The 20,257-nt window shown below is 42.6% G+C and overlaps 1 protein-coding gene across 1 annotated transcript in view; it reads left to right on the forward strand.

Moving 5' to 3' along the window:
* The first annotated feature begins 1,782 nt into the window (after nucleotides 1-1,782).
* PLEKHA2 (pleckstrin homology domain containing A2) overlaps nucleotides 1,783-20,257 on the forward strand; it is a 31,385-nt gene continuing 12,910 nt past the window's right edge. The window contains exons 1-5 of the mRNA XM_015825522.1: nucleotides 1,783-1,977; nucleotides 5,579-5,635; nucleotides 6,802-6,850; nucleotides 10,355-10,452; nucleotides 17,292-17,399. Of these exons, the coding sequence (XP_015681008.1) occupies nucleotides 1,837-1,977; nucleotides 5,579-5,635; nucleotides 6,802-6,850; nucleotides 10,355-10,452; nucleotides 17,292-17,399 (453 nt within the window). The 5' untranslated portion in view covers nucleotides 1,783-1,836. The remainder of the gene's footprint in view (nucleotides 1,978-5,578; nucleotides 5,636-6,801; nucleotides 6,851-10,354; nucleotides 10,453-17,291; nucleotides 17,400-20,257) is intronic.

Below are 20,257 nucleotides of genomic sequence, written 5' to 3' on the forward strand. Positions count from 1 at the left end.
CTCGTTACTAGTATTTTAGTACAACAGTAGCTGGATGTTAGAAGTTCCTAATAAGCAACTAGAACAGTGTTTCTCAATCTTGACAATTTTAAGGCATGTGGACTTCAACTCCCAGAATTCCACAGCCAGCATTGCTGGCTGTGGAATTCTGGGAGTTGAAGTCCACATGCCTTAAAATTGTCAAGGTTGAGAAACACTGAACTAGAAGGTGATCTACTCAGGATTAGCCAGGGAACCTTGTTGGGAGCAATGATTTAATTGTGGACCTTGTCCAAATTTTAGCACACTAACCGTACCCTCTATTTAGTTAGACAAGTTTGGCAACTGATTAAGATTCTCCTTGAACTCCACAATCATCTCCTCCTCCTCCTCCTCCTCCCCTCCTCCCCCAACTGCAGAGTTCACTTTTTTTATCTAGACCAACCAGGTGTGATCATTGGTTTGTGACAGGAATTGACCAGCCCGCTTGTTGCCCAAGTCTAACATCATGGGCTGAGTGAAAAATGACTGGCCCAAAATCACTCTCTCTCTCTCAGACGTTAGTGGGTATACCCAGCACACACATTTCACAGAATAAATGGAAAAATGGCTGCCATGATGAGCATAGTCAAAACATTGATGTACCAGGAGATAGTGAGGTTCCCTAACACCAAATATTTTTGCTGTGTTCTATAATAGTTATTTAGAACAAATGAAAACGCTTTCCGACAAATACTGTGTTGTGGTAACCTAGACGTTGGCATTTTGCTTTGTGGCATGCCAGCTTCCCTTTATTTTATTAAAGGAAGCTTAGAAAAGACAGCAATGCAAAAAAAATGTGCTGTGGGAGGCTCTTATAGGCTGCTATCTGCACACAATATATCCATTTTTAATCCCTTCTCGACAAGTTAAGAGCTCTTTTGAGAATATGGATTAAACTCATATCACATGCCTGGCTCAGAATCCAGATTATTGTTACTTCCTCTGCTCCTGTTGTTTATTTTCTTTAAAAAAAGTTATTCAGACAGTTTCTAGAATGTATCTCCTTGTCTGCCTATAACATAGGTTAAAAAAAGACAAAGCTAATAATTGAAGTTATTCCTTCAAAAGCTAATGGGCTTTTCCCATCAGAGCTGCACTCCAAATAGACAGGGGACTCCACTCTGCAAAATTTCATGGGTCAAGAATTTTAAGGTTGCTTTCCAGCCTGGGAAAAGTTGTAAGCCAAGTTTTAATTCATCTCCCATTTTGTTTTTGCTTTTTAAACAGCAAACAACGCTAGCAGCACAAAAAGGGCCAACAGTGCATATTTCTTTCAGGGTGGTAGGAATATTGACAGTCATCTGCCTGAATTAAAATATTGCAGTCTGTTTATAGCCTTGTAGCCTTAATCTGATTTAATTTGTCTTCCTCTGTGCTATTCCTGCACACATGAACACTTTTAGAAAAAAGAGAAAGCTGAATATGAAGGCTAGTGCAACGGTCTGTTGTCTGAAGTTGACATGGTGATATGGCCTACAGAACCATCTTGCAAACTACTTTGTGGACTTCCTTTTCTTTCCTTTTCTTTCTTCTTCTTTGAGTGCCAAGCAAGGAACGAGGAACAGAATGCTTTTGCTTATTCATGGTTTGTTAAATAGCCCCCAGTTGGCTGGATTCCTCTAACCGCTAAGCTCAGCCTGAAAAAGCCAGATTATTTTGTAACACAACGCGTAAAGCTATCCTTTATGACCACAGACCTGCTCAGGAGTATTTTGAAGAACTGGTAGCGTGCAAGGTGCCTTTGGTGTGCAGAAGACCTTGGCCCTCACTCTGCGTGTCCTTCTCTTTGCAGAGGGATGCTAGCAGTGCCTCGGAATGCCTTATGTAGACCGTCAGAATCGAATTTGCGGATTCCTGGACATTGAGGATAATGAAACCTGTGGAAAGTTCCTGCGCCGGTATTTTATTCTGGATACCAAAATCAACAGTCTTTTGTGGTACATGGACAATCCTCAGGTGAGTCCCTCCCTATAAGCACTTTGTTAAGTTCGTAAAGACCCCCATTTAAGAACATTAAGGGGATTGGTTAGATGGGCAGATGTTTTTTCAACTTTCTCATGGAGCTAAGGTCCAGTTACAAATGATATCCCTGTAGACTCATGACCGCAATTAATGCTTGTGGTCTAAAAATTGTAAATGATTTTCTGTGCAAAATGTCTTCCCCCTCCCCACGAAATTACCAAAAGATACAATTGCACTTTAATGTGTGTTCCTGTCCACTGTTTCTGAAACAGTCCGGAAAATTGTCATAAGATACATTTGTTTGTTTAATTGCATAACTATAGAATCAACATAAAAGACAATCATTATGTCAACCATCGAATTAGATTTGGATTTAATGGACATTTGGATTTAACAGACACCTTTTCAAATGGTCGATAAATGGAGAGTCTCTTTTTGAATCCTACCCTCTAATTATGCTTAATAAAATATATCTACAATGTTTATAGGACATTCAGATCTATGTCAAAGTTCATAACTTTTTTTATCTTTGACAGGGATATTTATGCATGTGTAACCATATAGATAATCTAGGTATGCAATTTATATGCCAGAAAACAGAAGTAAACCTAAAGCTTATCACTTAACTTCTGTATACAGTAAAGCCTTAATTTTATGGACCATTTGAAAAGGTGTCTGTTAAATCCAAATGTCCATTAAACCCAAATTGATGCAATTGGCATGATTTGTCCCTTGCTGTAATTTGGTTATTAACACAATGATGTCAGTTGAGTCCATTTACAGTACTTCATACTTCATAATGCAAAATTATACAAGTGATGCAATTATGTTGATTCTATTGTTATGCAAATGGACAAACAACTGTATCTTTTGGTGATTTTTCCAGACTATCAGAAAAATTAGACAGGAGCATACATCCATTCTGAAGATTTTAAAAATTAAAGTACAATTGAAACCATAGGTTTTCTGTTGGGATTAATGAACAGACAACTAGAACAAAGTCACGGAACTTTGTTTTATGTAGGACAACTGCAGTGAAATAAATTACATGCTCAAAAGTGGAAAATGCCATAAATAAATAAACAAACAAACAAACAAATAAACAAATAAACAAATAAAATAGAAGACGTTTCCGATTTCTTTTGCAGCAAATATAAATGCGATTATAGAGTTATCTCTTATGATTACAAAAAACCCCCTCTTTTTTCTATTATCTATTTTTTTTCTAATAATCAAAACTGCAAGTTATAAGTGCATTTTTTTCCTGTTTCATGCAAAAAGTCTGTGAGGGTTTTGCCATTGGCCATAAATAGTTATCTTTTCTCTAATGAAGGAAACCAATTTAGCCCTTTTTTGCAAGTTCCATCATCTTCACCAACCGTTCCACTATTGTGGGTAGTATCAAACCTTTTCACTTTTGAACATATACTAATCTTGCTGCAGCTGTCATGTATTTTAAAAAAAAAGCAATATATTGTGGGAGTCTATTAAGGCCAAAAGAAAAGTCTCTAGTTTCAACTGTGTGTTAGTCTGTAACATTTTCTGAATTGTTATATTTACTTATTGTATGTCCAAAAATTATTGGCTTTTTTTAACGCATCCACCATAGATGATAAAATGTCCCTTCATTGTAATCCCACATTCCTAATGAGAAAATTTGAGCCAGTGGGTTTTTTTCTGACTCATCTCATAACTTCGTCTGTCTGAGCATCTTGGCAAGAAAACCACATCAAATGTTTTTATCTATGAAGCCGTGCCGGTCCCTTCCCGGGAGGAACTGAATTAAGCTTATTTGTTCAACTTAAAAAAAAAAAAAAAAAAGAGCACACCAGAGTACCATCTGCAGTATTTACCAGCTTTTAGTTACTACAGGTAATCCTCAACTTACAGCCCCAAGTGAGCCTAAATTTTCCATTGCTAAGCGAGACAGTTAAGTGGGTTTTGACCCATTTTACAGCCTTTCTTAACATTAGCAATTAGACTTATATACCACTTCACAGTGCCTCATAGCCCCCTCTAAGCGGGTTACAGAGTCAGCCTATTGCCCCCAACAATCTGGGTCCTCATTTTACCCACCTCGGAAGGATGGAAGGCTGAGTCAGCCTTGAGCCGGTCAGGATCGAACTCCTGGCAGTGGTCAGAGTTAGCCTGCAATACTGCACTCTAACCACTGCGCCACCACAGCTCCTGTCACAGTTGTTAAATGAATCACTGCAGTTAAGTCAGGAACATGGTTGTTAAGTGAATTTGGCTTCCCCCTTTTACTTTGCTTGTCAGAAGATCATAAAAAGGGATCACATGACGCAGGGACCCTGCAACTGTCATAAATACGAGTCAGTTGCCAAGCGTCTGAATTTTGATCACGTGACCCTGGGGATGCTGCAATGGTCGTAAATGTGAAAAATGATCATAAGTCTCTTTTTTAGTGCTGTCGTAACTTTAAACAGTCACTAAATGAACTCTGTACCTTAGAGAGGCTTGGTAACCTAAGCATTGGGGGGGGGGGGGGAAATCTGGAATGAACAAAACTGTTCTTGTATTTGCAAAAGCTGAACTTGTAAAAGTGTGATCAACCCCAGAGTTCTCCATAAAGCGTCTTCAGGGAAAAAGGGGTGATAATTTTAAACCTGCTCCAGAAAATAGCTTATATTGCTATTCTCAGAATTCTCAACTATAGCAACCATTGCTGTGGGGAAAAAAAAGGGAATGGTCTAAATCAGTGTTTCTCAATGTTGACAACTTTAAGAGAGCTGAACTTCCAGAATCCCAGCATTCCCAAGGCAGTTGACGTCCACCCAATTTAAAGTTGTCACGGGTTGAAAAACACGGGGCTAAAGAATTTAACTTTATTGGTAATAACACTCTAGTTTTTCTAGAGCTTGGGAAGGGAAGCTTTATCTTGGGGGAGTCAAAAGTGCACGGTGCAATTCTCTGAAAGAAATAGTTAAAGTGATTGTTGGGGGCGGGGAGTGAAAAAAATTAAGGGCTGTGTACCTAAGTCCAGTGAGTCCTTCCTTCTCATTAGGTGGCCAAAATACTTGAGTTTCAACTTCAGGATCTGGCCTTCTAAAGAGTAGACGTGAGCTTAAATGGACTCCAGAAGATGGTAGAGGACAGGAAGGCCTGGAGGAATGTTGTCCATGGGGTCGCGATGGGTCGGACACGACTTCGCAACTAACAACCGCAACAACAACAAACCTAAGTCTAGAGTTGCTATGATATTCTTAGAAGACTATCAATGGCCAGAACAAAGTATGACTCTAGAGCAGATAATTTCACATGACTGCAATTACGTAGCATGGTGGCATTGCAGATAACGTGGGATAGATCTTTTAACAGTCACCCTCCACTTCTTGAAAAAGGTGAAGTGCAAACAATGAATGCAGCAGGTCAAACTCCAGGGAGTGTAGACTTCCCATTGTATTTTTGCTGACGAGGAAGCATCACTACATCCGTGTAACTGCCAAGAAAACTGTTGTGTTTTCAGGAACAGTTGAGCTTGATTTGAAAGAAAACTTTACCTTTCACGTCCAAATAAGCAAAGGGAGAACTCCACCCGTATGATGGACTGTTGCTTAATTGGCTTTTATTTCAGAATCTGGCTGTGGGCTCAAAAGCAGTAGGATCTCTACAACTGACCTACATCTCTAAGGTAAGGCTAAAACAGTTTTGTGCTCCCCCACCGGCACCTATTGTGTTTCTGGTCCTCATCATTCTTGTTCTTGTTTTTTTAAGGGCTCCACCTCTTTGCCTCATAATCAAACAAACATATAAGTTAATATGTAGAAATCTTGGCCAGGATTAATAGGTGACATGTCTCATGAGCACAGGTCCTTTCCTTTCTGACATGGAGCTGAGTAAGCATTAAGCAGCAATAGGAAAAATGCACATGTTTCTTAATAAAACCTATTTGTCGGAAAAGGTGGTTATTGGTTACCATAAACTAATCTTTATCCATCCAGCTGATGAACAACCTCAACTTGACTACCTCAAGTTGAGGTTCCTCATCATCTGGATGGCTAAGGATTAGCCTATGGTAGTGAAGCTAAAAAATAAATAGCCAACATGCATTCATTGATTGAAATTGATTTTGGGGATTTATTTCCTGCCATGAACTCTGTGGAGGGGATAAAAAGAATGAGCAAATAAGTTAAGGATAAGAAGAACTGGAGAAGAAGGAAGTCCTAGGTCATTAGGCCTGTTCTTTGGACTGAGTTAATTATCTCACCCGCTCTCTCACCTCATTGCTCTGCAACTGGCTTTAATTATAGTCTGAACTCTTTTTTAAATTAGTGGCAGTAAGTTTGGCTGCCCACTCTGGGTGCAACAGGACTGGGACATTCATGTTGGCAGGAGAGAGAATGTTGTGTTCTCAAATTCATAAAGAGTCTGTCTCTGTCAGGGCAGGACCACTTGTTAAATTCCAGTTAAGCTGATTTATTGTATTTAATAGTCAGCACTAAATTGGTGCTAGATAAGAGTTAACTGAATTCTAGAAGGATTGGACTGTGGGAAACTAATGACGTCAGGCTAATTCCTCTCTTGACTCCACCCCCCCAGGCTTTGCCTATCCTTCTCCTACAGCAGGGGTGTCAAACTCACCGCGTCACGTGACGTGTCGTGACGTATCGTGTCTTTTTTCCCCCTTGCCGGAGCTGGGGTGGGCGCGGCTTCCGCATGATGCATCCGGCAGTTTGACATCCCTGCTGATGGGCCGGCCATTTGACACCCCTGTCCTACAGTCTGTTTTCTAAAACTGACAATAAAACAACTCAGGCAACCACATCAGCAGCCCATTTCCATTTGCTTTCTTTGCAGGTCAGCGTGGCTACCCCCAAACAAAAGCCGAAAACACCATTCTGTTTTGGTAAGCCTTAATTGGGAGGGAGCGCTTTCTTTCATCGGGGGGGGGGCACATTTACCTTTTGGTCCCCCTTTCAAAGAATTGATTTGGGGGAAGATTTTTCAAGGGTGAAAAGGATGATTAGAGCTAAAGGGTTGCTTTTTGTCCCATAGACCCCTCCCAAGAGGCAAATGTGGCTGAGTTTGGGGTGGCTAGCTTTAAGGGATGATAATCTGTATGAGTGTCTCTAGCCTACAGCATGTCTTTTCTCCTGAAGCCCCCCTCCCTCTTCCCCCCCCCCCAATAAAATGATCAGATCTGAAATGTTCGGCCCTGCTCACTCTGCTCTTGGCGAGCTGCAGATGAGATGCTTTGAGGCTATGTGTAGGGCATGGACCTCGAGTCCTCCATCCTTAATGTAAGTCATTATAGGGAGGATGAAGATTGGAGAACATCTTTGTGGCATCCTTGGGAGCAGAGCTTTGGCTTCCACAGGCAAAGATGTGATCAAAAGCACATAACTGTTTCCTGGCAGGTATTGTGTGCAATTCAAAACACATTTTGCTCTTCAAATCCAGAGCACTGCACAGTCCTAACGTGTAGGTGGAAAGTGGACAAGCGAATTCACTTCTTACTTAGGAAGCAACGTTGGGTGATGTTGGGTGGCTTTTTCAGCTGCACCAGCTTGGGAATCAAATGGAGATTTGAACATTCTTGGAGCAGAGAGTTCTTTGTGAGAAGGGAGAGAAAAGGTAAAGAGGTAGTCTTCAAGTTGAGTTCAATTCTTGGGGGCCTTGTGGAGACATCTTTACAGATTTTTTTTTTGGGGAGAGTAATGTGGAAGTGGTTCACCATCTCCTTTTAAGACAATTGCACATCCACTCTGAAATCTAGCTTGGTGCATGGGATTTCCCTGTGGCTTCCTACCCAAGCGTTAAACTGGTGTGACCCTATCCTACTTGCATGAGACCAGCCAAGGTCAGTAAGTTGTTGCCACCTAACTGGGCTCACAAGTGGAGGCTTTCGGATATCATTTTGACCTTATGGTAGAACCGTGGTCGATCTCTTCCAAACGAGGACCACTGGGTCTTGATCCTTGTGGCATAATTTAGAGGTGGATTTCCACTGGCTTAGCCTAGCTTTGCACAGGACAGGAAGAAGAAAGTAAAGCCTAAGAAGCAAGAAGGGTTTCATCAGAGCCTCAAGGCCCCCTGTTCTTCTACGTGAAGGAGAAGTGGCTGAGATGGATTGGACAGTAGGATTGAAGTAAACATCTTCAGACAGGAAGCCCTGGGGAATTAGGGAGGAAGTGACAGAACCACACGAGATGGAACTGGTTGACTGCCTTGCTCCTTCCCAGGCAATTTATTATTTTATTACTCTGATTTCTTTCTTTTTCCGCCTCTTTAAGCTTCGGATAATTTATTTATTTATAACATGTACAGGCTGCCCATCTTATCTCAAGGCAACTCTGGGTGGCTTACCATCATTAAAAAAAAATCAAAACTATATAAACTAAAAACCTAAATATGTAAATACAAAATCCAAAACACTTTGGCCCAATTAAAAGATGGGGAGGATAGGAGCAGGATGGTGGGGAGGCGGGGTCTGTTATCAATCGATCAAACACCTTCACTATGACGCTCCCCAAGAAATAACTGGCAAAACCAATTATTATATATCCACGTGGGTGGAAATATCAGCAACTGAGCTGGGAGGTGAGCCACCTTCCAAACAAAGGCTGAGTAATTGTCCACGCTTACTCAGGAGCTGCAGATGGGGACTCTGACTTGTAGAAAAGGTCAGTGGGAAATCAGATAAGTGGTGGAACAGAATGGTTGAGGAGTAAACCTTGCCGTGTTTTGCTTTTGTCAAGGGCAAGGAAAACACGGCTTGTTTTCAGACTCTCTGGGGTAAGCACCCAGTTCTACTAGCAAGAGCCATGTCTAAATGAAATTGCACTTGGACGGAAATAATGCCTTTTGGAACTAAGGAAGTTCTTTTGGAAAGTTGGCCCACCAATCAAAGGAATAGAGTAGAGTAGAGTAGAGTAGAGTAGAATAGAATAGAATAGAATAGAATAGAATAGAATAGAATAGAATAGAATAGAATAGAACTGGAAGGGACCTTGGAGGTCTTCTAGTCCAGCCCCCCACTCAAGCAGGAGAACCTATACCATCTCAGACAAGCGACTGTCTGGTCTCTTCTCAAAAACCTCCAGTGAATGGAGCGCCCACGATCTCTGAAGGCAAGTTGTTCCGCTGGTTGATTGTCCTCACTATTAGGAACTTTCTCCTTAATTCCAGGTTGCTTCTCTCTTTGATCAGTTTCCAACCATTGTTTCTTCTCCTGTCCTCTGGTGTTTTGGAGAATAGTTTGATCCCCTCTTCTTTGTGGCAGCCTCTCAAGTACTGGAATACTGCTATCATGTCGTCCCTATTTCTTCTTTTCTTTAGACTAGCCAAACCCAAGGAAAAGTAGAGCTTGCTACGTAATAATAAAGCAGGGGTATATCAAGGTTACACTTTTCTGCTTAGAAATCACCCCACTTTGGGGTTTTAGGTTCACCTGGCCCCCTTTCCTTAATTGGGCAGCCACTCTATAGCACATCTCCCTGGTAGAAACTTTTTCTTAGTTGATGTGCTGCCCCCACCTGTTTTAAATTGGAACCATCTTCCCCCCTAATTCCAGGTACAGGAGAAGCATGGAAATCCTCTTCCTTCTTTCCCTGCATGGAAACAAATGGTTTTGTGCACGTAGCTGAGCCATGAGTAGGAATGAAGGAAATAAGGACTGTTCCTAAATGAGAAGGTCAACAAGCGTATGGAATATTAATTTAATATTCATTAACTGTGAAATATTAATAATATCAGTATGCATTAATTGTATTAATGCAAAGGTTGGCACTCCCCCAATATATTTCACAGGCAAAGCTTAATGAAAAAGTCAACCTGGCGTGTTCGGTGGAAATACAAACCGAATGACCCTGATTTATCATTTTTCCCAGGCATAAAAAGTCACTCTTACAGTCATTTCCCGCAGTTAAAAATCAGAAAAGATCCTTGCACTTAGTTTGAGGCATACAAGTGGAGACGGCATGTAGTTCTCAGAAGGTTTGATTGCCGTCTGGAAAAAAAAAATGAGATTATTAAAATGTCTTTTTTATATGGCATGAAACAAGTATTAAATGTGCAACTCATTTGTTGCTTTAAGTAGATGGGCACAATAGTTCTCTCCTCTCCTCGGAAGAACTTTGCTGTTGAATCTCTGCAGCTAAATTTGGGGAAACTCCAGGGCATATAAAAAAAAGGGTCTTTGAACTCACCCTCTGGACTTCCTGGAGTGGTGGACCAGGGAACAGTATCCTCTTGGAGAAATTGAAAACTGGTTCATGGAGCAGGGAATGAGGAGTGGGGAACTCAGAAAGAATAAGGCTTCTTCTAGAAGCTGGGAATTTGCTACTGAGGACAACTATGTGCCCTCTTTGAAGTGATGCACAGCTCTTGACGATGATCTTTGTATCTGCAGTTATCAACGCCTTGTCTCAGCGCTATGTCTTGCAAGCAAATGACCAAAAAGATCTCCAGGACTGGGTGGAAGCGTTGAATACTGCCAGCAAGATTACGGTAGGTCTTCTCTCTTCACATTAGCTGGCAGTCTTCCACTAACGGTCCTCAGAGAAGGAAGGCAGCAATTCATTTTATTGGGATGAAGGTTGCGTCTTACCGCTGGTCTCCTTGTGTATTCTTTTCAGGAATTGGATCAGCTTTGTGCCATGAATGGGGATGCAGGTGAAGTTAGGAGGAACTGGGAGTATAAATTACGAAAGAGGGTAAGGGCTTAGATAATTAGCCCAATCAAGGCATCAAAGCCAACTATAACCCTAATTTAGAGTCCAATCGTGGTTGAAACTTCCATATAACCACTGCTTAGAACTATCCATCTTGTCTCTGTTTAGTATTTTCCTTGGCACCCTGGTTTTTGGGGCAGAATCCCAACTGCCTTTAGGACTACACCTGCCCCTTGCCTCTGCACAGGTGATTCAACTCCTTTGGAGTTGGTTGCAAGCCAATGGTTTATTGGGGAGAAGTAGGATTTAAAATTCTTCCACTGAAGCCTGGAAGGAACGGGCTGAAATAATAGCATTTTCTTCCAGATGGAAACACCCCATCAAACAACCACAGTCGCCACATCATTCTTTGTTCCTTAGTACGGATACTGCCCACTGGTCCACACTGCTGTATCTGGCGCTTGGCTTTTGCTAACCCCCTGTTACAAATCTGGAAGGATTTCGGGCCATATTCTTCCGTGGCCTCTATTTTGAGGAGCTCTGAGATTGCTTGGAAGCATTCTGGTGATTGTCCTGCCTCTTTCCTAAGAGAGAGCTGTTGTGGGTTTTGCTGCTGTGGTTGCTGTGACTGGTCCTCCCCAATGCTGTGTAAGTAAACGGGGAAGAAGAATCAGGAGAGGACGCCTGGGACGCGAGAACTAAAGGACTTCCCAATGAAACTTTAATTGGGCAATCACCCCGCCTAGTTGGGCGGTGCGGTGGCCCAGTGGCTATGATGCTGAGCTTGTCAGCTGGAAAGCCGGCAGCCCAGGTTTGAGACCCAAGCGCCATGCGACAGGGTGAGCTCCCGTCCTCGCTCCAGCTCCTGCGAACCTAGCAGTTCGAAAGCAGGCAAATGCGAGTAGATAAATAGGTACCACTTCGGTGGGAAGCTAACGGCGTTCCGTGACGTCATGCTGGCCACATGACCGACAGCGCTGGCCTTGAAACAGAGATGAGCCAGTAACAGCCAGCAGAGTAAAAGCTGCAGGGACTCCATTACCTTTATTTTTTACCTGCCTTTGTTAGCTAGATTGTATTAAGGTGTGTGCATATCCAGGTGACACTGTCTTCCATAGGTTATATTCACCTGTTTCTTACCACTTCAGAACAGAAAACTATAAGATGCATGCAGATCAGTCACACTATCTAATTTTATTCTTTTTTGTATTGAAATATAAATCGATGGGAGGACTACACCCCCTCCCTAGCATTCCACTTAAGGACTAAGAGTGGTCTGACCTAAAAGGTTTATATAGTACAGGGGTCCTCAACCTTGGCGACTTTAAGACTTGTGGAGTTCAAAGCTAGCTGAGGAATTCTGGGAATTAAAGTCCACAAGTCTTAAAGTCGCCAAGGTTGAGGACCCCTGATATAGTACATTTCTAGCTTTGGGGTAGCCTCTGCTGATTCTCTCCTGTCCCATGTTTGTGTTGCGTTTAAAATCTGTGTCACAGAATGGTGACAAAGCCCAAACACAGACAAGTCAGGCCAGCAGATTGGAAGAGCCCCCCCCCCAAAAAAAAGTCTCTGCTTATCTGGACTAGCTTCTTCACCACTTGGTAGATGATACAATTTTATCCTGCACCTCCAAAGAATCTGGGAAGGGACATCTTTCACATACAGAAAAGCTTTTGCAACCTCGGTATACATCTGTCTGATTTTATCCGTCCCTGCTTAATTTTGTAACACATCTCAGCCACTTGTGAAACGAGAAGTTGGGCTGTCACAGGTTTACTTCCCGTTTCTGCAGGTGAGACTTCCCTTTGAATTACCCAAGCTTGACTTTTCACAATTGAAACCAGAAGGGCAGAGAGATGAATCGGAGAGATGTTTGGCTAGCCAAGCCAAAACAGAACTGATCCATACATTGGCTGGGCTTGTACAGCACAGGAAGTCATCATGCTCACCCATACATTTTATGTGATGCTCCACTAACCATTTATGGAGGGCACAGATGTGTGATGTTATCCTTAGCTTGCCATTGGCCAGCCACAAGGACAGCTGCTGCCCAACTTTTTGTTGTGTTCTCCAACTTCTACAATGCTTTATTTTGTTGAATGTAGGGTCTCCACCCAGTTGACTGGTGGATGCTGTTGCAGTCATGCTGTCCCCCGTTTCTGGTTAGCAATAGATGCTCTTGATGACCATTTCATACAAGGTTTTGGGGTTGCTTGTCCCCCTTCAGAAAGAACTTTGCCATATAAAGTCTGATTATGTTTTGTTTCGCGAGGAATGTCTCCAGTCTCCACACTTGCAATTCTGCACACTTTGTGGGATATTTGGGGGTAGCCAGTTAGTGCTGGTGAACCAGTTTGAGGTATTGGGGAGCTGGGACCGGAACCCTATCCGTTTCGGTTACTAGCCCAAGTGACAGGACGAATAGCAAAACTTGTCTATCAGTCTTCTTTAAGACTAGAAAATTTCTGTCCAAAAAAATAGTCCAGCTGATAGGTTGGTGGCCTGGAGGACAGCCAAGAGCTTCACCCCACACCCCTCTTCTGTCTCACCAGCCTGTCAGCTTGGTATTTGGTGGAAGAAATTTACAGTCTTATAGGAAGCTGGTAGACAGCATTCTTCTTGTCCCCTAGACTGTAGACGATTAGTAGATCTGCTTTCAGAAGTAGTAGTTCAAGAAGCAGCTCAAGTGAAGGAGCACCTCCACACCAGGGACTGATCACTTGAGCAACTTCAAACTATTTAATGTCTCTATCTCGGCATTCACCCACCGTTATCCAGACATACCCATCTACACTTGCCCAAGTCCATCCCAACAAGCAGGTCTTCTGCTGCTAATCAGCACCGAAGAAGGCGTTCTGTACCTCACCTCTCTTTCCTCACACATTTTGTAGGGACAAAAGCCCCATTGTGCTTCATTGTCAAGGTAGAACAGAAGAGTATAATAAACTTTTAGATTATTTTGCACGATGAAGAGAAAGAAGCAGTTGGAAGTGTCTCCATTCCATGTAATAAACCTAGACGGGGCACACTGCATCTGTTGAACTTGATTGCTAGGACAATGAAAGTATTTATCTTTTCCCATAAAACATTGCTAGTTTGCAACAATCATTGTCCTAAAATACAAAGACGACCGCTAACGTGCAAGCAACTTCACCCATTGCTCTAAGTCAGTGGTGGTGAACCTATGGCACGGGTGCCAGAGGCGGCACTCAGAGCCCTCTCTGTGGGCACGCGCACCATCACCCCAGTCCTAGGCCTTCAGCTGGGTTTTATAAAACCTTTTCACTTCAGGCCTCCGCCGCCGTGTGCAAAAAAAAAAAAAGGTTCAATCAATCAGTCAATTTCAACTTCTCACGGGAAAAAAAAAAGATCTTACAAAGTTGGAATTGATTGAACTTTTTAGTCCCACCCAGTCTGCTGTTACTACCGCTGGCATGCCCACCCAATGGGCCACACCCACCCAATGGGCCACACCCACCCGGCACCCGACGATGCATAAGTGGGTTTTGGGTTACAGTTTGGGCACTCGGTCTTTAAAAGGTTTGCCATCACTGCTCTAAGTCATGTCTTATTTAAACATATTTTATTATATTTAGTTTATTATATTTATTTTTTTATTATTCACAATGGCTGGGCTGGCTTCATGCACCACACCGAGCTACAATTACACAAGTCAGCTAGCATGTGCTAAGCTCTAAAGCCAGACGGTAGTAGTAACCAGTGTGGCTTTGCCTAGAGAAGGCAATGGGACCAGGGATTCCAGTTGCTGAAGGTCACAGCACCGAGCATTCCTTAACGCTTAGCTTGTGGCCTTCACTGATGCATTGGTTTGGCCACCGGGAAAAAAAAGGAGATCGAAGAATGAGATAGAATTGTAGGTTGATCTCTTTTTCTGTTCTCTGAATCACTTCCCATCACTGTTTTTGTACCAGATTTTCAGCCGGCTTTGAACTTAAACTGGCGCATGGATGCTTCAGTGGTTTGAGAATGCTACATGCTGGATCAGATGCAGAAGAAAGGATCCAGGCCTTTTGGGTGTTGGCCTAGTAAAAAGCCAGTTTTACCAGCCCAGCCCTTTGCCTTTCCGAAAGGAAGAATCCACCCAGCATCAGACACCCAACTTAGCCATGAATTGCTGCTATCAGATGGGGGGAAAAGCAAGCAAGGGTTGTGCTTATGGAAAGGCCAACTGCTGTTAGATGTAGCTGTGAAATTGACATGTAGAAAGCCATGGTGCTTTGGTCTCTATAGCTCCTGGGGGGGTCCTGTCTTTCCGCCCTACTGCAAGGCCAGGAAACTACAAGGGAAAAAGGGAAGCATCCAGGATAACAACTCCGTCATTTAGGAAGGTTGGCAACAGTTGCCAAGCACAAATATATGAGGTTGACTGCAGAATATCCTCCAAAAAAGTTTGGACATTTGTTTTAATAAACTAAAGTTTTTAGTCCCCAAGGGGAAAAAATTAATATACAGTAATAATAACAGGAAGCTTAGCTTCAAGTTACTGAAGATGGAATAAGATGCTCACTTTAGAAGACTGGGTAATTTATGAATCTTGGCTCTGATGTCTGCCTTAACACAGGACTGACTTATGATCTAGCTCTGAATTAGGCAGTATTAAGTCTACTGAAAGCTTTCATCCTTGAATGGATCATGGTATATAAAGGCTTTGGAACACGCTGGCACCACTGGCAAGTTAAAATATAGTTTAAAAAGAAAACTCAGATATACATGCCTCATAGCAGAGTTGGGCTCCCATTTCCATCATCCCCACTTTGCAGAGCTTTGGCACCGGTCATCTTTTTGCAGCTCCATCATTGGGTGTATTGGCAGGGACAGATGGGAGCTGTAGTCCAATAACTCGAGCAGATTGGAAGTAGCTGCAGTATTTCTGCGGTATCTTTTTTTTTGTTTTTTGTTTTTTTTCTGAAGCGGAAGCCACGCTAATTAATTGCATCAGAACCCAAAACAGCCTGATGGAACTTTGGAGACATTTATTTATTTATTATGGTGCAAGCTGTTTGGGATTACACTTCTGTTATTTCCTTCTTCAGCCGAGGACATTGACGGAGGCTTTTTACATTCTGTTTATTTGTAACGGGGCTGCTAAATTTGACAAGGCAAATTTATGACAGCCTGGTGATTTTTGCAGTTATAAAACAGCTTACGCTGAGGGATAAAAAAAAAAAAAACAGATTCTCAAAGGAAGGAGAAGAGAAGGTGCTGAGAGATAATATTGACCTTAATATGAAGATGAGCCATCAGATTAGCCCTCTGGGACTGGATTTGTCTTGAGTGACTCCAGAACTCTTTTATAAATCTTTCTGAAGTTTGTTCCTCTGTCAGTCTGATGACCAGAGAAATTTTTCTCCCTCCATCTGCCAGCAAGGCAGAAGAGCTTCATAGCCTATATCAGTGGTGGCGAACCTCTGGCACGGGTGCCAGAGGTGGCACTCAGAGCCCTCTCTGTGGGCACGTGTGCCGTTGCCCCAGTCCTAGGCCTTCAGCTGGGTTTTATAAAACCTTTTCGCTTTAGGTCTCCGCCGCCGTGTGCAAAAAAAAAAAGGTTCAATCAGTTAATTTCAACTTCTCGCGGGGAAAAAAAAGATCTTGCAAAGTTGGAATTGATTGATTGAACTTTTTAGTCCCACCCAGTCTGGTGTTACCACTGTGGCCACACCCACCCGGCACTCGACGATGCATAAGTGGGTTTTGGATTGCAGTTTGGGCACTCAGTCTCTAAAAGGTTCGCCATCACTGGCCTATATGATGCATGCAGACGGTTTCTTCATATCTTAAGAACTATAAATGGCGTGCAAGGAAGTGAAGTATCACTTTACAAAGCCTTAGTACGGCCACACGTGGAATAGTGCATCCAGTTCTGATCACCCACAATATAAAAAAGATTTTGAGATTCTGGAAAGAGTGCAGAGAAGAGCAACAAAGATGATTAAGGGGTGGAGGCTAAAACATGAAGAACGGATGCAGGCATTGGGTATGTCTAGTGACTAGTCTAATGAAAAGAAGGACTAGATGAGACATGATAGCAGTGTTTCAATATCTGAGGGGCTCCTACAAAAAGGAGGGGGTCAACATTTCCAGTGTTGGAGCATTCACAACTTCTGGAGGCAAGTCGTTCCACTGATTAATTGTTCTCACTATCAGGAAATTTCTCCTTAATTCTAGGTTGTTTCTCTCCTTGATTAGTTTCCATCCATTGCTGCTTGTCCTGCCTTCAGGTGCCTTGGAAAATAAATAGCTTGACTCCCTCTTCTTTGTGGCAGCCCCTGAGATATTGGAACAGTGCTATCATGTCCCCCCTTGTCCTTCTCTTCATTAAACTGGACATACCCAATTCCAGCAGCCCTTCTTTATATGTTTTAGCCTCCAGTCCCCTGATCACCTTTGTTGCTCTTCTGTTTCTAGAGTCTCAACATCTTTTTTTAAAGTAGTATTTTTTTTAGTGCTGTGAGTTTATTTCATGCTCCTATACACAAGAATCTGATCTGCTAACGGTCAAGGCAAATTGGCGCTAAATAAGAATCAATGGGATTCACAGAGGCCTGGACTTAGGTCTGTTGTGGATGTATATTGACTCCAGACTGATGACATGTTGGCCCCACCCTTGAGCTCAGCCTGGTCAGCTATAGTAATTTATTTTATTTACTCCATTAGGTGCCGAAGCATGGAAGTTTGTCGCTAGCCACAGAAGCAGGAAGGCACCCATATAAGACTGAGATCATTGGAGGAGTCGTCGTGCAGACACCCATCTCGGTCAACCAGGTGAGACAAAATCGGACAGACCACTTGCTGTGGAGGAACAAGGCAGAGAAGGTCTGCAGCTTCCGATAGAGACGTGCAGTAGAGTCTTAGGGGAGTCTCCTCTGCGTCTTTCATTGAGTAGGGCTGGGAAAAGACCTTTTCTCCAGCCTGTAAGTGGCCTTTTCATGGTTGCATTATTTGGTATGTAGAAATGACCTTGGGAGACGAGGGAAAGTGATGCCGCCTCAGGGATGATCAGATAAAAGGAGAGTTAGCCCACAGCTGAATAATGGGCAGTGAAAGAAACTTAGAAAGGAAGATCTGCACTAACTTGCCAGGTGGTAAAAAGCGAAGCTGAGAGATTTGTACTTTCAGGCTTGTGAGATGCTGTCAGCCTCCCAAGTAGGCCAGACAGGAAAAATGACAACATAATTCTATTTTATTGTAAGGCTACGTTAACAGAATCTCACAACCTTCTTCTCGTTTTTGTCTTCCTGCCCATCTGATTCTGGCCTACTTTTCTTTTCTTTTCTTTTCTTTCTTTCTTTCTTTCTTTCTTTCTTTCTTTCTTTCTTTCTTTCTTTCTTTCTTTCTTTCTTTCTTTCCTTCCTTCCTTCCTTCCTTCCTCTCTCTCTCTCTCTCTCTCTCTCTCTCTTTCTTTCTTTCTTTTCTTTCTCCCTCCCTCCCTCCTGTTCTTCCTTCCCTCCCTCCTCCCTCCTACTCTCCATCCTCTTTCTCTTCTCCCTCCCTCCATCTTTCTATCCCTTCTTTCCTTCCGCCCATCGAAAGTTGAAGGAACCATCCTATACCTGGGTTACTTTGCGTCATGCATCCTCTAAGGAACTTTCCCAAGGAAATCATTTTCATGGCATCTTCCCAACGGGCTGTCTCCAGAGGGTCCATGGGGCGTGCGTGAAAAAAAAAATCAAGATGCTTGATTGTTTTCTGCAATGGAATTCCCCTCCTCTTTTTAAAATATCTACTTTTTTTTTCCCCATATACCGGCCAACCTCTTCTTTCTCCCTACCTGCCAGCTTAATTTTCTCTTACCAGTCCTTCCTTTTCATCTCTGTTTTGGAAATTTCAGTTCCTGCCAGGCTGTCTGTGAGCATCTGCATTGGATGCTACATTTGCCTTGTTCTTTTACAAAGGACAAGTGTCATCATCGTGGGCTGCTGGATGGTGGCTAAGTGTGTGTGCCTGTGTTTGGCTCTCTCCACTGTCTGGAGGGTAGGCCTAAGTTGGCTAAGACAGAAGGGTTTTTGTTATGGGTTCTCCAAGGCCAGAGAGCCTGACGTCTTGACCAAGGGAGCCAGCTACACAGTGTGGTTCACACAGGGGTGCATTGTGTCTGTCTCTTGGGAATCTGTAGAGCTGGAATTACTAAAAAGCACGAAGCAAGCACTTTTGTAATTTATGTAAGAAAGAACATCCCACTTTGTCCTAGACCAGTGTTTCTCAACCTTGACAATTTTAAGGCATGTGGACTTCAACTCCCAGAATTCCACAGCCAGCAATTCTCAACCTTGACAATTTTAAGGCATGTGGACTTCAACTCCCAGAATTCCACAGCTAGCATTGCTGGCTGTGGAATTCTGGGAGTTGAAGTCCACATGCCTTAAAATTGTCAAGGTTGAGAAACACTGTCCTAGACCAAAGCTGTACCCTGAAGTGTCTCTCTTTATTCAACCCCTCTTTAAGGAAAACTAGATTGCAAAGGACTTGTTCCTATTAATCCCCACCCCCCAGCCCCAGTTTTTGGAACCCAATCCATGAGTTTTCTCTGCCTTCTCCATTCCCCTCACATTCTTATTTTGCCTCTTCCTCATGCTTTTTCTTTTCTGTAATTGCTGATCGTTATTCTCTCGGGAGAAAATATTCTGCCCCAACTTCAAAACAAGGGGAAAAAAAACTCCACAAGAATGAGGTCTCTGTTCTCTTGGGTTTTTGTTTTTTATATATAAAAAAATGGGATGGAGCCAATAATGTTAGTCTCTCTTTTCCAAGGGATACATGATTCTGCAAACTTGGAAATTTATCCTTAGCAGTAACATGATTAATTCTTGAAGGTGTGGAGAGAGAGGTATGCAGAAGTTGCTTCCGCTCTGATTTAACCCCATTCTGGCTACAGATTTCAGCAGATTTTGCAACTCTGAAGGAACGAATAGGTTCTTTGCTTCCTAGAAAAAAAATAATAATGAGGTTTTCAGGAAGGTAATTCTGCAGCCAGAAATCACAACAACTGCTTTCTTTCCACTGAACAGCAGAATACATTCAACCATATCTATTCTGCTGAAAAATATCAATTTATACAAGCCATAAGGCTCGGTATACTGTTTTGTACACTGCCTTGGAAAGCAATTCACTTTTAATTTTATATAATACTAGCTGTACCCAGCCACGCGTTGCTGTGGCTCAGTCTGGTAAAAGCGTGTGTTGCTTTTACGCCCAACAGATGGCGCTGTTTTTCAAAAAAAGCATGTTTTTACCTGTCACAGGTGTGACATCTATATAATATAGGTATATAAAAAACACGCGCGTATTCGAATGCAACGTTGTGTCAAAATTTCAAAGCAATCGGTGAAGAACTGTCGGAGATTTAAGATTTTGAACAAACGAACATTTCATTTTTATTTATATAGATAGGACAAAGTGCTGATACAATTAATTGCTCTTGTGGTTGTGGCCACCATCTTCACTCTCCTGACATTCCCCATGGTTCCTCCTAATGGAAAAGTGGTTTTAGATAGAAAGAAATAGAAGTTGCCCTTCCTCTAAGTCAAGGACTTGTGTGTGGCCATTGTGTGTGGCCATTGTGTGGCTTTCTTCACTGGGCACTTCAAAAAAGTTTGGAAGGGAGACGATCCTGGAGAGGGTGG

This window comes from Protobothrops mucrosquamatus, unplaced genomic scaffold (assembly GCF_001527695.2).
Source record: "Protobothrops mucrosquamatus isolate PMUCROS unplaced genomic scaffold, P.Mucros_1.0 scaffold2677, whole genome shotgun sequence".
NCBI classification, from domain to species: domain Eukaryota; kingdom Metazoa; phylum Chordata; class Lepidosauria; order Squamata; family Viperidae; genus Protobothrops; species Protobothrops mucrosquamatus.